Genomic DNA, 14617 nt, shown 5'->3' with positions numbered 1-14617 from the left:
TGGTGCTGTATTTAAAAGTCATCGCCATGTCTAAGGTCCCCTAGATTTACTCTTATGGTTTCCTTTAGGCCTCTTATCGTTCTGCATTTTACATTTAGGTCTGTGACCTGTTTTGCGTCTTTTTCTGTGAAGGGTGGAAGGCCCGTGTCTGGATTCGTTTCCCTGCATGTGGATGTCCACTTGTTCCAGCACCGTTTCTTGGACAGACCCCCTTTCTTCTTGGCTTGCCTTTGCTCCTTTGTGCAAGATTGGTTGGCTGTATTTGCTTCTGGGCTCTGTTCTGTCCGATTGACCTGTCCGTCGATTCTGCCACCGCCACCGCGCTCTCTGATTCCTGCAGCTGCGTAGTGAGTCTTGAAGTCGGGTTGGCCAGTCCTCTGACTTGGTTCTTCCCTCTCAATGTTGTGTTGGCTCCTCTGGGGCTTCTGCCTTTTCATGTAAACTTCAGAATCAGTTTGTCGACGTCCACAAGGTAACTGCTGGGGTTTTGACTGGGATTGCGTTGAATCTATAGGTCAAGTTGGGGAGAACGACATCTTGACGGCATTGAGTCTTCCCACCCATGAACACGGAATCTCTCCGTTTACAGTCGAGCACCACATAACGATGTTTCTCTCGACGACAGACCGTGTATACAACGGTCCCGTGAGATTAGTACCATACGGCCTAGATGTGTAGTGGGCTGCGCCGTCTAGCTTTGTGTAAGTTCCCCCTGTGGTGTTCCCACAGCAACGGAATCGCCCAACGACACCTTTCTCAGAACGTATCCCTGTTGTTAAGCGACACATGACTGTATTTATTTCTTTGATTTCATTTCTCAGAGTTGTGTAGTTTTCCTCAAATAGATCTTGTGCGTATTTTGTTAGATTTATAGCTAGGTATTTTTTTCTTTTTTTCATGCTAATGTACATGGTATTGTCTTTTTAATTTCAAATTCCACCTGTTCATTGCTGTTTTATAGGGAAGCCATTGACCTTTGTATCTTGTATATTAATGTACAATAATTCCTTTATCTTGTAACCTTGCTATAATCACTTATTAGTTCCAGGTTTTTTTTGTTGTTTCTTTTGGATTTTCTACGTAGACGAGCATGTCATCTGTGAACACACACAGTGTTATGTCTTCCTTCCCCTCTGTGTACCTTTTCTCGTCTTAGTGCTTTAGCTCTGACTTCCAGTGCGATGTTGGGAAGGAGCGGGGGGAGGGGCAGCCTCGCCTTGCTCCTGAGTGGAGCAGGAGAGCTTGGATTTCCATGAGGAGAGCCAGTAGCTGTAGGTCTTTTGTGGATGTTCTTCCTCGAGTTGACAAAGTTCCCCTCATTTGTTAGTTTGTGTAGAATCTACATCAAGAGGGTGTTGGATCTTGTCGCGTGCCTTTTCTGCGTCTGCCGACACGATCCTGTGGTTTCTCTCCTTTGTCCTTTGGACATGATGGAGTGCGAGTGCCGAGCCAGCCCTCCGTGCTGTGTCACGGTGTGTGGCTCTCTTTGTACGTGGTGGGCTGTTGGTGTGTTCCTCTAGTGTCGAGGACGTTTGCGTCTGTGTCCGTGAGGGAGACGGGTCCGTGGTTTTCCTTTCTTGTGATGTCTTTGGTTTTGGTGTCAGGGATGCTGGCCTCACAGGGAGAGTTGGGAAATGCTCCCTCTGCTTCTCTTCTGCTTTACTTAGACCAGGACTTACACATCCGGGGCGTGCGCCCAGGTCCCCTCCCTTTTGTCTTGGTGGAATTTCTTCCAGAATTCTCTACCATCAGTGAAAGGCGAGGGGTTTGTGTCCTTTGACCTATGCTGTCCCTTGCACATCTGAAGTTCTCTGGCGTTTGTCATTCAGGCTGACTGGGCAGTCAGTCCAGTTGGTTTCCATTTCTAGGAAACTTCTTCCTGCCCGGTCCCTGTATCCGCCGGCACGCTAGCTGAGAGTTCCCAGGTGGCTTGCCATTTTCCTAAGACGTCTTGACTTCCTAAAACATGTTTTTTTTTTTATAATTTTTTTTTTTTGAAACATGGGTTTTTAAATTTAAAAAATACTTCCTGTTTCTGGTGAGAGAGCCAGACAGTTCCAAGTGCATAGTATAAAAGTTTTTATTGACACAGTTCCCAGAAATGGCCCCAATCAATCCACATGCGGCCTCTCCCGCTTTATTCGGAGCGTGGTTTTGGCTTCTGGCGTGATCCTCATGGCTGGAGGAAGAGGCAGGGGGAGGCCGTGGGGCTGCCCGCCCTAGTGGGTCGTTTCTTCTTCCTTCTTCCTCCTCTGCTCACCGCGGGGTGGGAGTTTGGGGGTCTGAACATTGTGGTGCCTTGGTTAGCACACAGGAGGGGTTCCCTGCACAGAAACCATCTCATTGTTTGGGTCCCCTGTGGGTTAGGGTGCTCAGTAGCCCTGCTGTGGCTCCTGCAACGTGGCTGCGGGCAGAATTCGGCTAAAAGGACACTTGGTCACGGCCTTGGCGGTGGGTGTCTGAACAAGCTGGCCGCAGGACGAGCAGCCGCCTGCGCCTCTGGCGTCCTCCCGCCTGTTTCCAGAGAGCATCCTGTTCGCCACAGCCCTGGTCCAGGAGGGTGTGGTGAGAGTCTGCCTGACCGTTGAGCGCCTGGATTTGGCGGGAACTCGTGTCCTGGGTCTTGAGAGGCCCTCCCAGGAGCTTTCTGTGGCTTTGACCAGGCGCCCTGCTTGGCAGGCTGAGTCCCGCATCCCGTTACGTAAGAGCTGGAGAGGAAACGGGGCCATCAGGAGCCTAAAAATAGCCCAGCGTGCTTCTCCAGGCCCCAGAGCCTGCTTCTCCAGGCCAAGGATCCCCGTGCGGCTGCCTCCTCCTCTGTCCCCTCCCCGCCCCACAGAGGAGCCGCCCAGCCAGGGCTCAGCTCACCCGGCAGCCTCTGCTCCCCGCCGCCCCGTCCTACCGCCCAGATTCCCAGGCGACCGGGCCTCCTCCCATCGGAGCCCCATCCCCTCCCTCCCCTCGGCTTCTGCCTGCGTGTCCGTCACACCTCAGGGTGCCTCTCGCCGGGGGGGATGCTCCGTCCAGCTCTCTGCACCGGCTGGCGCCCGGGCCTTCCCGGAGCTCCCGCCGCACGGTGGCCGTCCTGCTCAGGGCAGGACCCTGTGCTCTTGGCGCCTGGCAGTGGGCCTGGTGCACAGTAGGTTGTACACGTCAGGCCTCACGGAAGTGCTGCGTGGGGAAGGGGCCAGAGTCGCTGTGGGCCCCCCTGTGCCCAGGTGCTTCCTGTCCCCGCGGGCAGACGCCGCTCCGGGCAGCGCTGCGGGGCCTCCCTCGGGGTCAGAGCTGCCCCTGCAGGCTCCTCCACAGGAGGATGGCCTGGCGGAGCCCTCGGAACGGCTACCCCTGCAATGCCGGCTGCTTCTCCCTTAGGAAAGCCACCTGGAGCTGCTTGTGTTTCGGAAACATCGGAGCACCTTTACTCTGGTCTTGCTCTGGGCCGAGTCCCTGGGAGTCAGGCGCCGCCAAAAGATGGGATCTGGCGGTTCAGCTGAGCTGCATCTGTGGATGTGTGGCTGTTCCCAGGCTGGGTAGCAGAAGGACAGAGGCCGGGGCCTCCCGTCCGTGACTCTCGCCCCCCTGGCTCCTAGTGGGCCTGCCTCGGTCTCCCCATTGGAGCGGATGCTTCACGGAGGCCATGCTCTTTTCCCTTTGCAAGCACGTGTGTGCTGTGCAGGTGTGGGTGGTGGCCCCCGGAGGATTCTGTGTCCAGTGGAGCAGCCTGGGACGGTGCGCCCGCCCTGCCTGAGTCAGACCCTGGACCTGCCTGCTGGCCCGGGATCACAGGCCAGTCAGTGGTCTCCCTGTGGAAGGACAACTGTGCAGACTGCAGCCCTCTGTGCCCATGCGAGCCCGCAACTCTCTTTTCCCCTCATGCATTTCTCCACAGATGGAGGTCTCAGTTACGTGGGAGCCAGTCCCAGGGTCCCTGGGGAGGGAGAAGGGAGGGGACAGGCAGGTCATGTGCATCTTTCTGGCCACTGTTAACTCAGGCACACTGGCCCAGCAATGGAGTGGACTCAGCCGGTCACTCCCCTAGGACGGTCATGGCCTGCCTGTGCCAAGAGCAGAACTAACTGTGGGGAGGCCAGGCAGGCAGAGGCCAGGACAGTGGCTGTTTTCTTGCCTTGAGTATGAGGCCAGAACTGAGCCTTGGCGCTGTGGCCTGGACGGGTGAGCCTCCCAGGAGAGAGGCCACATCAGGAAGAGCCTGAAGGCACCCGGCAGTCCCCAGGACCACCCCCAGGTGCGGGGATTCTCTGGGAGGACCCCAGGACTCCACAGTGGTCGTCCTCATGGCTGTGGCTTATACAGAGAAAGGACACGAAACAAAATGAGCAGAGGAAAAGCACGTGGGGCAGGGATGGGGAGACCAGGGAGAAGCTTCCAGAGTCCTCTCCCAGGGGAGTCCCACAGGACGTGCCTAATTCCCCCAAATCAGACGTGACAGCGCGTGTGAGGTGTCATCTCCAGAGGCTCAGAGACCCAGGCCCAGGGTTCTCACTGAGGTCACACAGGGCGACTACCCGGCACAGATGAGAGTCCAGACCCAGGAGGAGAGGAGGTGCTCGGTGTAGACCTCGTGTGTGCACAGACAGTTTAGGGCTGGGGAGCCCCTGGTCAGCGAGGGTGGCTGGAGCCCCCAGGGTCCAGTTCAGATGCCACCAGGGGCCAGCCTGGCAAGCCGGCCTTTCCAAGGAAAGAAGTCTCAGCCTGTGGGGCGAGCATTCTCTTGCACAGCACTGGTAGGACTTTGGACATGGGTCACTTCCCTGAGGCCTGGCTGGGCTGTGTGGGGGAGCGACGGGAGAGTCAGCAGGTTCCTGGGTGGGGAGGGGATTCAGAGATGGGGATGATCGGGATGTGGGCACCCCCCTCCCCCCCAGCACCTGGGCTGCGTCCTCCTCTGCGCCTCCCCACGCCGTCACATCATGTCACGTCACGTTGCATGATGCCCTAGGCGACTCCTGTGTGTGCTCGAGGACAGAAGATTTGCAGCTGCTCCTGCGCCGAGCACACAGCCTCATTGCCCTGGGGCAGCAGCACTCACAGGACCTTCTCTGCTCAGAGTCTCCCTTCCATCTGCTCTGGGTGGGCACTGGGCTCCTGCTGTCTTCATGGGGGGGTCCTGGTCACCTTATGGCACTCGTGGGGGTTTGGACGAGGGCCCATCAGCTGTCACTCCCCTTCCCCAGCCCATAACAACCAGTGACCCACTTTCTGTCTGTGGATGGGCCTGTTCTGGACATTTCACATCAATGGGATCACACACCGTGTGTCCTTCTGTGTCTGGTTCTCTCACTGAGCATCGTGTGTTCAGAGTCCATCCACCGTGTGGCTGTGTCAGGGCTTCCTTTTCATGGCTGCATTGTATTCCAGTGTTGGTGGACCATGTTGTGTGTATATCCATTCATCCATCAATGGACATTTGGGCTGTTTCCACGTTTTTGTTGTTGTGGATCATGCTGCTGTGAACACGCGTGTGCAGGTTTTTGTGTGGATGTGTGTTTTCAGCTCTCTTGGGTAGATACTGAGGAGAGGTGATAATAGCCTTTTTGAAGAATTATGAAACCCGGTTTTCTGGTTTGCTGAATGTTACAACCCTGGACAGTTAGGGTTATGAGAACTGTGTTCTCTTGGACAGACTTGGCCTTGAGGCCTGATGACGTTAATCTGCTAACAAAAAGAGCGGTGAGAGCAGGTGTTACAGGTGCAAAGACGGGGCTGTGCTCAGGTGGACGAGCCAGTAGGGACCCAGGGTCGGATGGCCCCAGTGAAGGTGCATCCCCGTGTCGCAGGAGAGCCTTTCCTCTGCCATGTGTGGTGGTGTCCCGGTGCCCGCTGGGCTGTGCAGCATCTCTTGCCCGGTGGTAGTCTGTGCTGGGCGTTCCCCTGAGTGCAGGGCTGTGGTTCTCTGTCAGAGCCCTTGCCAACCCACCTCTGTCCAGAGCAGCCACGGCTCAGGGGCGCACCCTGCTGGCTCTGCGTGGACATGGCATCCTGACTTTCCGGCGTGTTCTCTCGTGAGGCTGGAACCACTTTCAGCCATATCAGCCATGTCCTCATCGTCGTCGTGTGCGTCCCACCCCTGGGATGGGTGCTGGAGCCCTAGGCCCCGTTCCTGCCCTGAGTCGTGTGAGGGGTGACCTGCATGTCTCGTGGCACCTGCAGTGTGTGGTGTCAGCTTATCCCCGACTGTCTCCTCCCCCTGGAGCCAGCGGCCAGCCACACCTAGTCTTACTCATGTCCTTCCCACGTTAGCGACTTTGTGCTCATTTCATCTTTTCTTTGCCAGGTGGGGGAGGGTGGGGGCGAGGGGCACAGTGGCCGAGTGAGACCCCATGAATAAGCGATTGTTCCCATTTTCTTCCTCTTAGCTGGAAAGAGGCGATTTCCTCTCGGAAGAGTGGAGAGAGCGGATTGCCAACACAAGGTACGGCGGGGTGTGTGAGTCGGGCACTCATGGGTCCCAGAGGGCAGCGCCAGGGCCTGGCTGGGCAGGGTGCGGGTTGGGGAGGGCCCCGCTGTCGCAGGTCCAGGTGGGATGGCCCTTGCTGTGTGGCTGCCTGTCCCAGGGCAGAGGTGGACGGTGGAGGCCGTAGGAGCTTCCCTTCTCTCTCCGGGTCACTCGCCTCCCGCCGAGGGTCCCTCAGGGCTGTCAACAGAGCAGGCGGTCAGTGAGCCAGGCCCAGGGCCGAGCTGAGAGAGGCTCGAGGCCTGTCCCTGCCAGCCCCCCGCTGCCTGTCAGGGAGGGGGCCTTTCTTGCCCCTTCCCGCCCGGCCGGTCTGGGCTGGGCCCCGAGTGCAGGTTCTTGCTGTGTCAGCACCTGTCCTCCAGCCCGGCCTGGGGGAGGGCTGTTTCTCTGCACTCCCCTGTGGAGTGGGCCGTAGTATGGTCGTGAGCAGCCCGCCCGGCCCGAGACCACCCGCACACGTCCTGAGCTGCTGGCAGTTGTGCCCCCGAGTTCCCTGTGCTGACAGCCCTCCCACTGCAGCTGGCGCCCTGCCCCCATGGGGCCTGACCTGTGACCTCGATGCTCACTTGAAGCCGTGTCTGTGGCCCTTCCCACTGTCCTCTGTCTTGCCATCTTCCCTTTGTCCTTCTGCTGCCTCGGGCCAGGGGTCTGGGGACCAAGGCTGGATCTCTGTGCTTTGCTCCTGGTGTCCAGCAGTGGCCGCACCGTTGGTACGCCTCTCTGGGTGAGCAGGAGGGACCGTGGGAGCGCAAGGATCTAGTGTGGATCAGCTGGAGATCGCTGGAACCTTGGCGACTCCGCGGGGCAGCGTCACCTGGGGGGTCGGCCCACCTTGCCAGGCAGGGGCTCACACGGTTTGAGTCTGGCCTCGCAGTCTTGTCTTCCCTCTCCTCCGGGAATCTCCTGCATGTTGCTCCTTGTCCCCCACCATCCGATTCTTGGGGCAGATGGGAAGCGGGCCTTCTTCTTGTGCACCGTGTTTCTCTGTTGCTCTCCTGTGAGAACTCTCACCTGAGTCGGGCCCACTGTCCCCCACTGGCCAGTCCTCTGCTCTTTGCTTGAGAGAATTGTGCTGACCCCAGCAGTCGGGGTCTGGGGCTCTGCTGCAGCCGTGGCGGGCTGAGCTGTGCTTGGGTGCAGTGGGTGGCCTTCTCAGTGGGCTGGGGCTGAGCAGCAGCGTCCAGGCTGAGGGGCCCTGTCTTCCGGGCGTCGTGGTGATGTAAGAGCTCACTGAGAGTGCACCACACCCTCGCTTCGTGTGCCCGTTGTGGGTGTGGCCTGGGACCAGTCCCGTGGACTCTGCCCCTTCTTCCTGTGGGCAGAGTGTGAACAGGCCTCAGTGACTGGAGAGCGTGGCAGGGTCCCAGTTCCACACGACTCTGCTGGCGCCCCTCACATCCCCCTTCATGACCCCCTAGATGTCCCCCCAGGTGTTCTGCTTCTTGTCAAGGGTGTCCCCTCCCTGACCAGCTCCTTGTCATTAAGGGCGTCCATGGCTGCTTCACGCGGCCTCAGTTCCCTGCCTGGTTTCCTCGTGTCCACAGTGAGAGAGGGCGGTAGCCTTTGGAGCATCCTCCTCCAGTCAGAGCAGTCCCAGGTCTTTCCTGGCTCACACCCTCTCACCACCTTGGTCACCTTGAGGCTATGTTGTCCAGCCTGCCCAAGCTCGGTCCCAGAGTGGGGACCCAGCCAGGGCAGCCGCGCTCTCCGTTGGAGCTTCCTCAGCTCACCCATCTGGTCACGGCTCTGTCCGTCGGCGCCCCAGGACGGCCCCGTCCCGGCGTCTTCTGCATTTCTTGGCTGCCTGATGGTGCAGGGGGAGAGCTGGTCTTTATTTGCATCTTTACTGTTTCTTCCCTGCTGCTCTGCCCGTGCCTGTCCACTCTCTGTCTTTGCCCTGGCAACTTCCTCTCTTACTGTCCTTACTGGCCTGCTGTGAAGGGTTCCAGAATTCTTGATTTCAAAACTATCCAGATTCAAAACAAGCAGCATGGGGATGAAAACCAGCTCGCTGTTTTCTGTCACTGTCAAAAGAGGAAGTAACCCTCTGTCCGAGGTTCTGCCGGCCGTGGCCCGGGTTCTGCTGTGGCTTAGTTGTAACATGGCGGCGCTCATGGTAGAGAGAAGAGCCACGTCGTTTTAAGTATGGAGCGGTTTGCCTTAACTTTGGTTGCTGAAGTTTCTAGATTTTGCCATTCAGGGAGTTCCTCTGGGTGGGCCAGAGCCGGCCCGGGCAGATGAGGGAGCTGGTGAGGCAGAGCGTGGGCGGGTGGGTGGGCAGGCAGGGTGACACGGCGTTCCTGGTGGGGGACAGCAGCCTCCCGGGCCACCCCGGTGGGCAGCCTTCAGACCGAGGTTCCTTGGGTCATCTGGGGCCAGAGAACATTTGAGAAAACACAGAGAGGACGAGCCACACCTCCCTTAGAGGAACTTTTCGCTTCGGGTCCTGTGGGCCCTCGGGTGGCTCCCTTTCAGACGCAGCCCGACCCCGCCGTGCTGCCTTCCTGCCTGGGTGTCTGGTCATCCTCACACCGCTGTCCCCAGGTGATGGTCGTGCCCCCGCTTTCCAACCCCAGGGACATCTGAGGGGCAGGCGGGTCCACCAAGCAGTCGATGGAGGAAGCGGGAAGGGGCAGTGATGACCCGGGCCGCCTCGGCCCACACATGTCCACCTTGGCTTTTCCAGAGAAGCCAGCAGCCTGGTCGTTACGGGAGATTTCTGAGTTGTCCATGTTAGCGACAAACAGGGCAGCTGTCACTCCCCGTGGGCCCAGGAGCCCGTCCCTGGGCCGGGCGGAGGTGGTGCGGGCAGAGCCCGGCCGGCCCGCGGCTGAGCTGGCGGTGAAGGCGGCAGGCATGTGTGCCCGGAGCTCTAGACAGTGTGCAGACGGAGCCTTCGCTTTACTCAACTGGAATATTATTTTGCAGTGTTATATTTGTGAATAACTTTGCCTTTGGTCCTGAGGTGGATCACCAGCTGAAGGAGCGATTTGCAAACATGAAGGAAGGTAACGTACTCCCCCACCCCTGCCCTGTCGCAGCCGCCGTGTGCTCGCTGCGCTTCTCAAAGGGTCCCTCTCAGGTCTGTCTGCCGACCTGGTGCTGATTGCAGGTGCTAGCGTTCTCTGTCAGTCCCGACCCCGGCCACTGCAGTGCCCAATCACAAGGCCCTGGCAGCGGGCTTTCAGTCACTGGTTCTTCTGTCACCTGGGTCCCTGGTCGGGCGCCTCCCCGCCCAGTGAGCAGTGGCGCGGACCTGGCCCAACCCCTGCACGGGCGTGAGCTTCCTGCCGGGCCCCGGGGCCTTGGCGTGGGCGACCAGACCAGCAGGGAAAGCTGCGGGCTATCAATGTTCTTGGAGTGTCCCGCAGACAGCGATGCCTTCTTAGTACGAGGACGTCCCAGCTTATACGAGAGGATTGTCTGTTGTGTATCTGAAACTCAGACTTGACCGGCGTCCCTGTTTTACCTGGCAGCCCTGACCCGGGGCACTGGGGGCTCTGGGGTCATCCAGGCTGGCCCCGTGGGCTTTTTCTGGGTCTTGCTCATTTGGACCTGTCGCCACCTGGCCAGAGCTGCCCCTGCTGCTCTCTCCGCCTCCCTCCCCTCTGTCCTCAGCGGTGGCAGCAGCCCAGTCTAGATCCGGGCAGGGAGAGGTGAAGGGTCAGCTCTCCTGTGTCTGAGTCCCGGAGGTGCAGCCGGAACCCCTCCACACAGCCGTGGAGGAGGTCTCGGCACGTGGCTGAGAGCCGGAGGTTTTCTTCTCGAGCCTGGAGATGTTCAGAATGTTTCCCTGGAATCTGTTGAGCGTCAGGAGAACTGTGTTCTCCACGAGCGCAGATCAGCTTTGAGATTCGGGCTCCCATTGGTGGTTCTGTGCAGCGTATGTTCTTCTCTTGGTATCTGTTATCACCGTTAGGAGAAGGTGCTTTGTTTCTTAAATCTCCACAAGCCACCAGTAGACAGGGACGAACACGCGGGGGCTGGAGCGCTCAGGAGGGAGGTCCTCGCGTCCCACCTCGCCCACCTCGCCCAGCCAGCCTCTCACTGGAAACATGGGCATTTCATCTTCTGACTCTTGTGTCCCTAGCTCTCCCCTTGGCCTGGGGTGAGCCTGAGAACCGCCGTCCCCAAGGGGGGCTGTTTGTGAGTTGGGGCTGTCTGCCCTGGGCCCGCATCCTCCCTGAAGATGCGGGAAGGAAGGGAGCTCCGTCCGTGTTCTCGAGTTAGCCACCCTAGGAGTGCAGTCACCCAGGCACAGATGTTAGGTGCTCCTCTCCCTTTGCTGTGCCTGGGGCATCCTTGCATGCTGGAATGTCAGACTGATGAGAACATTCCGTTCTAGAACCTTCTAAGTAGATGGGAGCTAACTCATTTTATTTGAGCACCACTTCAGATTTTATAACTGCCTCTGAGTTTTAGTGTGTTAGGCTCTGATTCAGAGAGTAGGAGATAAAACCTAGGGTGTTCCAGGTGGGGGAAGGTAGAAGAGCCAGCATCTTCTCCGGGCGCCGTCCGGGGTACCATGAATGAGGCCAGACCCTGAGCTTGGGCGGGCAATGGGTGGTCCTCCCCAGTCTGTCTCCCTCAGACGACAGTGATGTTGTCTATGCTGGATCTAGTCAGAGAGAGCACCATGAATCATCGCACAGGCAGTCGAGGAGCCAGGGAAGGCCCCACAGGCACCCTGTGACCTCACGTGCCCGTCCTTCTCCAGGGTCCTGACATGAGTGTGACGGGTCTCCTGGGCTTCTAGCGTGAGTGCCCTGTTGGAGACTGGGCTGTGGGCTGTGACTTTAGAGGTTGGATATGCAGCCCCCTCACGCCCTTGGCCCACCTGGGCCTTGGGGTCAGCGGCTCCCCTTCCCGGCCCAAACAAGGAAGCCCCTGGACATGGGTGGAGGGATGGAGCCTTGCAGCTCTGAGAATGTGTCCCAGCACTTCTCCGGTCATGACACAGCAGGAGTCACCCGCCCTGCAGGGAGGTGCCCCAGAAAGTGCCCTTCTCCTTGGGCTGATCAGAGCAGCTTCTCAAGCCCGCTGCCGCTGTTCCTGGTTCCAGGACGGCCTAGACAGGACACGGGCGCGCCTGGAGTGAGGGGGCCTGGTTCATGGCGTCTTCCCTCCTCTCCTCCCGCCTGTTTCCTGTCACCAGGGCTCTAGGGAGGTCCCAAATGCCATCTGATCTTGGGGTGGGTCCCCCACGTGTTGTTATAAAATCTTTCAAGCAAATGGCAGAGTTGAAGGAATCACCCGGCGTAGACCCAGGTGGTTCCCAGCCCCCTTCAGCACCGACGGCTTCGTGTGTGCACGCGTGCATGTGTGTGTATGAGGGTAGGTGAGCGTGAGTGTGGGTGTGCAGCGGGGGGTTGGTCCTGATGGTCTTATCTGAGCAAGCTGCAGCTGTCCTACTCGCACATGTCCCCGTGGCCTGAGTGTGCAGGCTCTAACCCTCTAGCCGACATTTCACGCGTGGCCTTCGGGCCTCTGAGGGCTTTGCTCTGAGAGCAGCCCCTCCATCTTTTTTGACAATGCCCCTTGGGCTCCTTGTCTTGTGGGATGTTGGCTGTTCTGGGCTCGTCCCTTGTGGTGAGCTTGACCTTGCCCCTCTGCACCCCGTCTCCTGCGGGCTTGAGTGCCCGGTTGTTGCACAAAGGCCAGCTCGGGACCAAGGGCAGGGGGCGGCACCGCCTGCCAAGCCCTCTGGTCACCGGCCGTGTGTCGTCCTGCAGTGACGCACCCTCAGAGGTCCCCTCACGGCACCCTTTGTCTGGTGGGCATTGCAGGGTGGTGGGTTCCCAATTAGAACATTATGTGGACTCTGGGGTTTTGTTTATTCGTCATGTGAAACGCTCTTGATGCTCCCACAATTCCCAACGCCCCGTGGGAGCCTGCTGAGGCTCGGGCCGCTGTGCCCTCTGACGCGGCCCCGGGGTCTCTGAGCTCTCGCTCGTTCCCCGGCACCACAAGGCTGCCGCCTGACCTTGACCTGGCCCAGCCCTGGGCCCTGTCATCCCCCTCCTCCTAATGGGGATCGTTCCCAGAAACCAGGCTGGGTGCTGGGGGATCCTCGTGACTTGGGCGCATGTATGTGCGTGCGTGCTCAAATGAATTCTTCCGGAATTTTCTAATTTAAATATGTGATTGTTTTCCTCATGAATAGCAATGATCAGTTTTTGTGTTTCAGGTGGCAGAATCGTGTCCTCGAAGCCCTTTGCACCTCTAAACTTCAGAATAAACAGTAGAAACTTGAGTGGTAAGAAACTCTTGTATTGCTAAATTATTATTATATTATTATTATTTTTTTGGCTGAGGAAGATTTGCGCTGAGCTAATGTCTGTGCCAGTCTTCCTCTTTTTTGTATATGGGTTGATGCCACAGCGTGGCCGCTGGTGAGTGGTGTAGGTCTGTGCCCAGGATCCATACTGGGGCTGCTGAAACAGAGCACGCCAAACTTAACCACTAGGCCACAGGGCCGGCCCTGCTAAATTATTAATATATGTGATTTTAAGCATCTGATATGCATTAATGTAGAGTCTCTCCCCCTTGCACTGTGGACACTGAGGCCGGATCACTCTCTGTGGGGCCGTCCTGGGCACTATGGGGGGTTGAGCAGCATCCCTGGCCCCACCACTTGATGCCAGGAGCTCCCCCAGTGTGACAACCACAGATGTCCCCAGACAAGGCCCAGGGTCCCCTGGGGGCAGAACTGCCTGGGTTGAGACCCACAGCTTGGACGGAAGATTGTAAAGACTCAAAGGGAGCAGTTGATGAGGCTGCTCTGGTTCACACTCTGAGGGCCTGAGCAGGCGAGTGGCTGGTGTATGCAGAAGGGGCCTAGGGTGCAGACTGCTGCAGTGGGAGGGGCTGGCACTCCTGGGCCCCTGGGGAACCACATCAACTCCCCGGTGCTTGGCCTCTGGGTGCTGGGTGCTCTGGTAGCCAAACTGTTTCGAAATCGTCCTACAAGTGCTTTTCAATCCTACCAGCTGGCCTGTCGCGTTTTTCCTTGGACGAGCCCTGGGTTAGTGGGCCCACTGTCGGGCGTGTACAGGCTGTGAGCATGCTGGTGTCCAGGGACCTCCCTAGCCTGGTGGTTGTGGACGGGCCCGAGTGATGTGGGTGTGAGGTTCTGCCCCGCTTCCTGCCCCGTCTCCTGTGGGTGCCTCTCGTGAGGGAGGTTACTGCCAGGAAGCGGCACACTAGGGCCTCGCCGCATCCTCCCCCAGTGCACGAGGGCCCCCTGACCTCGGCCTGTTGTGTGCAGATATCGGCACCATCATGCGCGTCGTGGAGCTCTCACCGCTGAAAGGCTCGGTGTCGTGGACGGGGAAGCCGGTCTCCTACTACCTGCACACCATCGACCGCACCATAGTGAGTGTGCCCGCGGGCAGGGCGAGGGCCGGGCCCTCCCCGGGAAGCCTCCTGACCTCTGGCCTCCCCCAGCACTCTCGCTTGACTGGGGACACGCTTGTCCCTCAGCAGGAGTGGCAGTGAGTCAGGAGGTCGGGGGCCCTTTGTCTGTCGTCACTTGTGTGCTCTCAGCCCTTGCGTAGGGCAGACGTGATCCCAAATGACACGTGATGATGATGGACTCAGCCTCAGCGTCCGAGGCCTCTGTGTCCAGGGAGCGCGTTTGCCGGCTGGGACCCGGTTCTCGGTCGTGCCTATGGCGTGTCTGCCCGCTCCGTGAGATGGCACTACAGGGTCTGCACGACCCCGGAGTGTGGGCCCCGTGGTTGGGGGGGGTCTCGGGGCCGAATGCGTCCCCCTCGAGAGACGAAGTCGCGGGCACCCTCTGGAAGGCTCTTGGCCGCCTGCTCTCCAGCAGTATGTGCTGTCAGTGTGTCTGGGTGCTGCTTCCCTCCTGACAGAGTTTGTGACTGGCTTCTAATAAGGTTTTTTCTTTTCTTTTTCTATTTTTAGCTTGAAAACTATTTTTCTAGTCTGAAAAATCCAAAACTCAGGGTAAGTCTGTTTTTTTCGTTGACTTAACCACGTGGGTGTGCTGCATGACGGAAGCTTGCCTGGGGGCCTGGTGGCCGCGCCCAGGAGCGCTGGTTGAGTGACAGGGTTGGCGGGTGTCTGCAGGCCTGCGGGCCGAGGGACCCCCTCCCCGCTCTCCTCCCCAGCCCCTCGCCT

The 14617-nt window shown here is 58.7% G+C and overlaps 1 protein-coding gene across 5 annotated transcripts in view; it reads left to right on the top strand.

Annotated features, from left to right (window-relative positions):
* Window positions 1-14617, top strand: part of DOT1L (DOT1 like histone lysine methyltransferase) — a 72548-nt gene that overhangs the window by 36304 nt on the left and 21627 nt on the right. For 4 of the 5 annotated variants that reach the window (XM_087425799.1, XM_087425798.1, XM_087425803.1 and 1 more), the window contains 5 exons: window positions 6378-6433; window positions 9404-9483; window positions 12663-12731; window positions 13743-13849; window positions 14402-14443. In XM_087425799.1, the coding sequence (XP_087281925.1) occupies window positions 6378-6433; window positions 9404-9483; window positions 12663-12731; window positions 13743-13849; window positions 14402-14443 (354 nt within the window). The remainder of the gene's footprint in view (window positions 1-6377; window positions 6434-9403; window positions 9484-12662; window positions 12732-13742; window positions 13850-14401; window positions 14444-14617) is intronic. The other variant, XM_087425804.1, reaches the window with a different exon arrangement.

This window comes from Ceratotherium simum, chromosome 39 (genome assembly GCF_057802395.1).
Source record: "Ceratotherium simum simum isolate JZ-2026a chromosome 39, ASM5780239v1, whole genome shotgun sequence".
NCBI classification, from domain to species: domain Eukaryota; kingdom Metazoa; phylum Chordata; class Mammalia; order Perissodactyla; family Rhinocerotidae; genus Ceratotherium; species Ceratotherium simum.
This window is presented reverse-complemented; position numbering and strand designations above follow the sequence as displayed.